The sequence below is a fragment of the Mus caroli genome, chromosome 4 (genome assembly GCF_900094665.2).
Source record: "Mus caroli chromosome 4, CAROLI_EIJ_v1.1, whole genome shotgun sequence".
Lineage (NCBI taxonomy): Eukaryota > Metazoa > Chordata > Mammalia > Rodentia > Muridae > Mus > Mus caroli.
The window spans coordinates 120,303,520-120,312,718 of NC_034573.1; the positions used below are offsets into that span (position 1 = coordinate 120,303,520).

The following is a 9,199-nucleotide window of genomic DNA, read 5'->3' on the forward strand; positions in this document are numbered from 1 at the left end:
CCACCTGTGTACACTCCCGACACACACTTCATTAAAAATAATACCAAAAAAAAAAAAAAACCTTTAAAAAAAACCCTCAAACTGTTCATTATAGTTACTGACTTTTTTTTTTTTTTTTTTTTTTTTTTTTTCTGGGTTTCTCTGTGTGGCCCTGTCTGCCCAGGAACTTGCTCTGTAAACCAGTCTGGCCTGGAACTCACAGAGATCCACCTGCCTCCTTCCTCTGTGTGCTGGGATTAAGGCATGCACCACCATGCCCAGTTTATGTTTTCTCATTTTAAAACAGGTGTACTGGTGTCGTGTGTGTCTACTATGATTACTATTTTGTAGTCTGGCAGATTTATTGTTTATTTTAGTTTGGAATTTTTTGTTTGTTTGTTTGTTTTTTTCGAGACAGGGTTTCTCTGTGTAGCCCTGGCTGTCCTGGAACTCACTCTGAAGACCAAGCAGACCTCGAACTCAGAAATTCTCCTGCCTCTGCCTCCCAAGTGCTGGGATTAAAGGTGTGTGCCACCAGGACCGGCAGAAATTTTTTTGTCTTTTTTTTTTTTTTCCAGAGCTGAAGACCAAACCCAGGGCCTTGCGCTTGCTAGGCAAGTGCTCTACCACTGAGCTAAATTCCCAACTCCGGAAATTTTTTAAAAGAGCAGTCAGTGCTCTTAACCACTGAGCCATCGCTCTAGCCCTAGTTTGGAAATTTTAAGTTGGATAATGAGTAAGAGTCTGAGGGCAGCAAATGTCACACTGGTAAACACTTGATAACAGCAGTCTCAAGAGTCTGCTGAGGCTGTGCTCTGATAGGGTTATTCTGGGGTTGGGTTTGTGTCTTAGAGCCTTTGAAAGTAAATTTTTGTACCGAGATCAGAGATGGGTGATGTTTACTTGGCTGGGATTGCCTCATCTGATTGAATAGAGAGTCCTCAAGACTAATATCTCCTGTCTATGGCTAAACCAGCATTAAAATCTTACCAAATGAATGACGGAAGCTGAAGTTCAACCTAAGGAAACTAAGCTGGACAGTGGTGGGACCATCTTTAATCTTAGCACTCGGAAGGCAGAGACAGTTGGACCACTGAGTTTGAGGCCAGTCTGCTCTACAGAGCAAGTTCTAGGACAGCCAGGTCTATACTGAGAAACCCTGTCCTGAGGAACCAAAAAAACCAAATGAAATCAACCAACCATACAAACAAAAAAAGAAAGTAAAGAATTAACTATGGCTCTCAGGAAGAAAGCATGGAGCCCAGAGTCTGGTAAGAAGCTAAAAGGTGTAATTTTCTCATATCTGTCCTCTTTCTTCCTCTTGTGTGCTTTCATACTACAGCTATTTTGTACTGTCCAGGGCCTTGGCCTGGTGGAGCTAAATGCATTATCTACTTGATTTCACAAAGTATTGTTAGCAGTGTGAGAAATGAAGGTTCAGTTAAGGAATTTCAGGTCTAGTTACAAGCTGGCTTTCTGAATAGAGTATGTTCTTGAGTTTGGATATTGAGACCTGGGGATGTAGCTCAGTTGTTTGGTAGGGTGTTTCCTGGCATACGTGAAGTCCTACATTTGGCATGTCTGTAGTAACAGAAAGAAGGTATGGGAGTAGGCTCAGGGGGTCAAGGTAATCCTTAGCTACACAGTGAATTTGAGGGCAGCCTGGCTATATGACACCCTATCTCAAAAACAGAAATAAAAAAAGCAAGGTGGTGGTGGCACAGGCTGTTAATCCCAATACTCAGGAGGCAGAGGTGGGGATATCTCTCTGAGTTCTGAGGCCAGCCTGTTTTACAAAGTGAGTTCCAGAACAGCCAGGGCTACATAGAGAAACTCTGTCTTGAAAAATCAAAAAGAATTTAAAAAACCTAAAAAAAAAAAAAAAAGAACGGTTCTTGAAGGTGGATTTCAGTAGGTTAGAGAGCAGCTCAGCCAGAGCTACAACAAAAGACCCTGTCACAATAAAAACCAATCCAGGCTGGAGAGAGGGCTCAGCGGTTAAGAGCACTGACTGCTCTTCTTAGAGGTCCTGAGTTTAATTCCCAGCAACCACATGGTGGCTTACAACCATCTGTAATGGGATCTGACACCCTCTTCTGGTGTGTCTGAAGGTAGGACAGTGTACTCACATACAAATGCATCTTTAAACAAACCAACCAATCAACAGAAATGGAGTGCTTGCAAACACCTCTGGCTTCTAGTTTTCAGCTTAATTTGCTTAGTTTCCATCTTGATATTTCTAATGACCTTTGAACAAGGCTCTTTCCATTGTCATTGTGCTCCAGATCCTGCAAATTAGGTTGAGGTTCTGCCCTCCATCAGCATGGTCGTTCTGTTGCTCTTTTCTTTTGTATGTTACACTGGGAAAACGAGGCAGGAAAAGATGCAAAAAGGCCAGGAGCAAGAGGGCTGGAAGGGGTTCGAACCCAGCCACGGGTCAGTCTGTGCCAAGATTCAGGCACAGCCCCAGGTCGGCGTCCCCTCCCCCACACGGCAGCCCGGGCACTCCGTGCGCGCTCCCGCGCCTCCCACCCCGCTCCCTGCGCGGCGGCGGCGCGCGCTGGCCCTAGCGGGCGGGCACAGCGGTTGTGTGGCCTGCGAGTTTCCCCGAGTTCACACAGGCCCTGCCGTTGGCATGGCAACCGGGCAACCTGTTCCAGAGCCGCCCGCCGGCCCGCCCGCTCTAGCATACGCCGCTGCCACCGCCGGAGCTGGGGCCGGCGCCGGCGCCGCTCCCATGATGCACCGCGTCAGCCCAGTCCCCAGTGGGCCGCCATGTTGTCGGAGTGAAAGGTAAGGGGGAGCGAGAGCGCCGGCGAGCGAAGATCGGGGGGCCGGAATCCATCTTCATCCTACCGCTCCGCCCGTGAGTATCCGCGCCCCGGTGGCCCCAAACCGTGCTCCGAATCCCCAGCGAGCCGATGCGCCCCTCGTATTGGCGTTTGGCAGCGGTTGGCGGGGCGAGAAAGGGCTTAGAGACGCCGCCGGGCCTGGCGGAGGCTCCGCGCTCGCTCCGCTCGTACGTGTTTGGGAGGCGGCAGCGAGGCCCTATTGTTATCCGCGAGGAGGGGGTGGGGAGCGGGCCGCGGCCGGGGCCCGGCTCGCCCGCCGCTGCCGGCGGCTCCGTGCCTCTGTTCGGCCCTGCCGGGAGTCCCTGGAGGTTGGTGTTGCCGTTCGGCTCGGCTTCTTCTTCTTCTTTTTTTTTTTCCTTCCTCCCCTGCATTTATTTATTTATTTTTTGGATGGATCTGAGCAGCCCCAGGTCCTCTCTTGTGGCCGCGGAGTGGAGATTCTGTGCTCCCGCGGGCTCCTTGGACTTGGCTGGAGCTTCCGTGGCAGCGCCGAGGGAGGAACAATACAGGGCTTTAGAAAGCGGGCGGTGGGCCACGGTCCTCGGGCGAGCCCCCCATGGTGGTGGGGGAGTGGGCGATCTTGCAAGCCTTGAAATATGGCGAGGTGACCATCAGGAAGTTTCGGATCGCTTTTTAAGCGCCTGGGTTCCTTGTGGCCTTTTGTTTCTGTGAGAGCTTGTGTGTGTGTTTTCCTCCCCCTTGAGGAGGGGGGTGTTCTTCCTCTCTGATCCTCCTTGTGTTGGTGTGCTTCCCTCTCCTAGGGGCTTTCAGCAGGTAGTAGGACAAACATGCAGATAGCTACACAGTGCTACAGTTTCCGTCCTCATGAACGCGGTGGGTAAACACGGGTCATTTGTTTGACTCGTCAGTACCACTCCCACGTTAAGTGAGGAACACTCCTCTAACTTTTCTCCAGTGAAGCTCACCCCTCTTCCCAAGAGCTCCCCTCCCACCTCGGGAGGAACTCCCACAGAGATGACCAGAGAAGGCTTTATCCCCACCATAACTTTGAAGGATTGTTCGTTTTCATTGTGCAAATTACGATAACGCTTCGTTACACTTGATCATTTTGCTCACCCCATTAATGACTGGGATTATTAAGATGATTTATGAGGGCTTTTGGGCGTTCAGTTTTTAAAGCCAGTTACTTCTGAAGGTAGGATTGTAGCTTTAGCTGTTTGCTTTGGTGTAAAAGTTACTAGTGTGGCTCTCCTTTTAAGATCAGCAGCTTCCTTCAGGGTTTTTAGTAAACCACTTTGACCCTTCGCTCATTGTAACTTTGTAAAACACTAGGGGCTGCGGATCTTTATCTGAAGGTTTGGAAATACTGGATTCTGAACTTTTAGTATTTTGCCTTTCCACGCTTGAGTTCATCTTGTCTAAGGCCACAGCTTTTTGAAGTTGGGATTTGTTTAGTTTGAGTCTGTGAACTGCTTTAAGATAAATTTATGTCCACAGAAGGTTTGTTCAGTGTAGTAAAAATAAACACCTATCAGCCCTGAGCATCTTAGTGAATGGAGAAAGATTAAACCATGCTGCTTTGTTTAAAGAAAACTCCTATTAGTGATATTTAAAAAAAAGTAAAAACAAACTACAATGTGATGTTGACAGTGTGAAAGCTAGGAAGTACTAGACTAGACTTGCTACTTCATTGCATTGCTTAAAATATTTGTTTTTAAATGATATGTCATTTGCTTAAAAAAATCAAATTTTACATACTGCACATAACTTCTTAGTGAGTGTTGAGAGTCCCCTAAAAGGTGCCATCAGTTTCTTGTTTTCTGGAAACTTAGGTGACAGATTATTAGTTTTTGTTTTGTCAGTACCAAGATGTTACAGAATTCTCTCAGACACATGTTAGTGCTGAGGTGTTTGCTCACTTTTCAGTTGTCCCTCTTTCCAGGCTCTCCCGTGTTTTTAGAAACTGCCTTGCCTCATTGGGTAAACCAGGAAGTCTCAGGGCTTCCAGACAGCCTTAAAAAGGCCAATTGTTTTATTTTAATATTTTTGTAAGTGACCCCTCCCCAGTTATATTTTAGAATGAGATTGCTTTTAGGGACAATCTCTTATCATTTGTTTACTTATTTATTAGTTTTTGAGACAGGGTTTCTCTGTAGCTCTGGCTATCTTTGAATTCACTCTGTAGACCAGGCTGACCTCGAACTCGAGGTTCATTCATCTGGCTCAGCCTCTGACTCCTGAGTGCACAGCCACTGGCCAGCTAAACTCCCCACTCCCCGAGCGCCCCAGACAGGGTTTCTCTGTGTAGCCCTGGCTGTCCTGGAACTCACTTTTTAGACCAGGCTGGCCTCGAACTCAAAAATTCTCCTGCCTCTGCCTCCCAGGTGAGGGATTAAAGGCGTGTACCACCATGCCCAGCGAGATGGAGATTCTCTTGTAGAAGCAAATGTACAATGAAGTATGAATGGACTGAGGTCCTTAGAGCACCAAGTGAGGAGGGTTAGGGAGGCTGCTGTGTACTTTGCAGAGGCTGATAATGAAACAGCTGTACTTTTTTTTTTTTTTAAGATTTATTTATTTATTATATGTAAGTACACTGTAGCTGTCTTCAGACACTCCAGAAGAGGGCCCCAGATCTCGTTACGGATGGTTGTGAGCCACCATGTGGTTGCTGGGATTTGAACTCTGGACCTTCGGAAGAGCAGTCGGGTGCTCTTACCCACTGAGCCATCTCACCAGCCCCCAGCTGTACTTTTCTGGGTTTGTACTTGAGCCTAGACAGCATTTTATTCATGAGAGCCTAGAAGGCTAGAACTATTCCAGTGTAAGGTTTAATTGGTTTGTGTGTGTGTATGTGTGTGTGTAGGTAGGTAGGTAGAAGGGTATTGGAAGTTTTGATTTACATTAGGCATTTCCAAAGCAGGTTGGTTTTGTCTTTTGTTTTTTTTGAGAGATTTTATGGTTCTGCATGTTTGCCTTAAGCTGACAGTATAACTCCCCTGACCTTAGAATATTAGCAGCTCTCCTGTTTAGTCTCACAGGACTAAAACAGGTTTACAAACTAGGTTTTGAACAGATTGCAGATTCCATGTGACGTCTACTTAGCTTCATAACCTGAATTAGTTGAGACCCTAGGATTACTTTTCTAGGAGGTTACTTACCTAGAGAGAAGATGGTTGGAGGCTGGAGCGGTGCTCATTGCTTTCTTACTTCTGACTTGGTGCTTTTGCCAGGCCATGTGTTTGGTTCCCAGCACTCATGGTTCCCAGTTATTCCTGACTCCAGTTTTAGAGGAGAGTATTGTGCCTCTGGCCTTCTCAGACACATGTACATCTCTCTCACTCTCACTCACACACACACACACACAGAGGTAAAATACATACAAAATAAGACTAAATATTTTTAAAAAGAGAGAACAGGTTTCTCCTTTGTTTTGAACAGTGTTGCTAACCTTGGAAGTTCTCTGGTGGTTGCAGACAGACTACCCTAATTGGTAACCAGTTTACTTTGTTCATACAAATGTAATTATTTGGTTTTATGGAACTTAAGTAGCAATGGTTCCTAATAGCATTTGATTTCTTTGTTGGATTTCCAGAGTGTAATGTACTACAGATACTCACAGGGGTGGTAGCTTACATCTTTAATCCCATACTTCAGACGGGCAGATCTCAGTGAATTCAAAGCCAGCCTGTTCTACATAGCAAGTTGTAGACAAGCCAGGACTGCATGATGACACCAAAAACAAAACAAGTGAAAAAGATAGTGATACTGTTGCTAGGGTTCTAGAAGGAACCAGGATTGGTTTCAAAATAGCTGGAGATCTCTGTTGCTAGCTGGATGGCCATGGGCTCCTCTTAACTTCTGTAATGTTTAACTTGTCAAAACAAGGCCAATAATGCTTCAGTGTTTCTGTGATGAGATAATGTCTGCCATGCATTTGCTACCCTATGACTGGTGAGGCAGACCTGGTTTTTACAGAGGTTTAGTACCAACAAAGTGAGTTGGGTTTGTCTTGTCCTTTTTCTAGTTAATCAGTAACTCGAATGATAGCATTGTATTTGTAAGGTATTGGTAAAAGTCGTAATTTTTCCCATGTTATACAAACACAGCTGATCTTGGTATTGTCCCACAAACACGTTAGATATTTTTTTTTTTTAAAGATTTATTTATTAAATGTAAGTACACTGTAGCTGTCTTCAGACACTCCAGAAGAGGGCCCCAGATCTCGTTACGGATGGTTGTGAGCCACCATGTGGTTGCTGGGATTTGAACTCTGGACCTTCGGAAGAGCAGTCGGGTGCTCTTACCCACTGAGCCATCTCACCAGCCCAACACGTTATTTTAAAGGGTGGGTTCTTTTAAGTTACAGAGTCTAAGCCGTAGGCCTTTGTTTGGTTATTGACATGTTTGTTACAGTTGTAAAATCTTTTAAAGCTAATTAGGGAACTTGGTGGAGAGGGTCCATGGGATTGAATCTGCTGAGGCTGGAGTGGAGTCTGGGGGATTGAATCTAGGGCCTGTTCAGGGTAGGCCAGCCCTCCATTGAGCTATATATCTCCACCCTATAAACTTAAGGATGCTTTCAAAAGTTTCTGGTCACCGTCCTGTTGATGTATTTCTGTAATCCCAGCACCCAGGAGGTGGGAGTACCATCAGTAGTTCTTGGCCAGCTTTGGCTACCATTTAATTTCAAAGTCAGCCTGGGTTACGTGAAATCTCACCTCAGGAAAAAAAAAAAAAACTGTGTATTTTTAAGTATAGTTGACTTAAGGAGAAAGAATAGGGAAGCTATTGATTAAATTTTGATTCCCTATTGCTATTTTGCTTGTTTGTTTACTTTTTTGTTTATGTGGTCCATAAGTAAAATGGAATTGTCTTTCTATGACTACTTGTTAGGAAAGCTCTGCTGACAGTAGTGGGCCCTCATCTCAGCACTTGCTGCAGTACCTGCTGCTGCTGGCCTTTATCTCTGTACACACAGGCCCAGCAGCTTCAGAGGAGGCTCAGCTCAGGAACTTGGTACAAGACACTTAACTTCTTGGTCGAGACAGTATTGACTTGCGGAAGAGAGGGAATTGTGTAGCATTTGTACTGGAGTATATGGAGTTGTTTTTTTTTTTTAAATGCAAGCATTAAACATCTGTTAACTGTTTGTTCTCAGGTGTTGGTGGAATGAGCGTTGCATGTGTCTTGAAGAGAAAAGCAGTGCTTTGGCAGGACTCTTTCAGCCCCCACCTGAAACATCACCCTCAAGAACCAGCTAATCCCAACATGCCTGTTGTTTTGACATCTGGAACAGGGTCGCAAGCGCAGCCACAGCCAGCTGCAAATCAGGCTCTTGCAGCTGGAACACACTCCAGCCCTGTCCCAGGATCCATAGGAGTTGCAGGCCGTTCCCAGGACGACGCTATGGTGGACTACTTCTTTCAGAGGCAGCATGGTGAGCAGCTTGGGGGAGGAGGAAGTGGTGGAGGCGGCTATAATACTAGCAAACATCGATGGCCTACAGGGGATAACATTCATGCAGAACACCAGGTAAAAAAAGTTCCCTATTTCAGCTTTGTAATCACTGTCTGCTTAGGCTGTCTGCTTCAGTGACTGTCTTGAAACTCTTCCATTGCTTTTTTAGTTTGTCGTAAACAAGAGTCATTTGTTTTAAAGAATGGTTGGTGTTGTAATTGCCACTGACTTATTTACCATTCTGGTGTTATATAGTAAATTCACTAAAGACATCTCAAGAGTGTTTTAATGTTTACAAGGTATTACTAGGAATATCTTTTAACAGAATATTTTTCACCATTGACATGCTTTTAAAAATTGTTTGGGTTTACAGGACAATGTAAAGCAAAGCTTTTCTGTTCCCTTTAGGTGACTTTTATCTTTAAGATCCTGTTATTTGGAAACAATGTGAGAATGTTTAAATTCCCAGGAAGAACTACACTTGACCGATGTTGTAAATTGAAAATTAAAAGAATTACTGAAGTAAAATGGTGTTATGGCTGAAAGTGGAGGGAACTAAGAAATCAGTTGCTCACTTGAGATTTGTCATTTAAAATGAGGGATGGTTGTGTTGTGCCTTTTAGGTTTTAATCATCTTTCTCTTCTAAGAATTTAGTTGATATTCATTAATTTTTTTTCATTAACTTTTTTTGAGAGACAGGGTCTCTCATGTAGGTCATGTAGATCAGACTGGCTTTGAATCCACAGGGGTTGGCCAGTAGTGGGATTAAACATTTGAGCTCCATGTCTGACTTCCTTTTTTTGGGGGGGGGGGCGGCTTTCCGAGACAAGGTTTCTCTGTGTAGCCCTGACTGTCCTGGAACTCACTCTGTAGACCAGGCTGGCCTCGAACTCAGAAATCCGCCTGTCTCTGCCTTCCAAGTGCTGGGATTAAAGGTGTGCGCCAC

The 9,199-nt window shown here is 45.2% G+C and overlaps 1 protein-coding gene across 20 annotated transcripts in view; it reads left to right on the top strand.

Moving 5' to 3' along the window:
* Window positions 1–2,534: 2,534 nt before the first annotated feature.
* Pum1 (pumilio RNA binding family member 1) overlaps window positions 2,535–9,199 on the top strand; it is a 114,813-nt gene continuing 108,148 nt past the window's right edge. For 8 of the 20 annotated variants that reach the window (XM_021161062.2, XM_029476309.1, XM_021161049.2 and 5 more), the window contains exons 1-2: window positions 2,689–2,845; window positions 7,954–8,327. In XM_021161062.2, the coding sequence (XP_021016721.1) occupies window positions 7,965–8,327 (363 nt within the window). In that variant the 5' untranslated portion in view covers window positions 2,689–2,845; window positions 7,954–7,964. Of the gene's footprint in view, window positions 2,846–7,953; window positions 8,328–9,199 lie in introns of those variants that run through there. The other 12 variants (XM_021161050.2, XM_021161051.2, XM_021161052.2 and 9 more) reach the window with 6 other exon arrangements.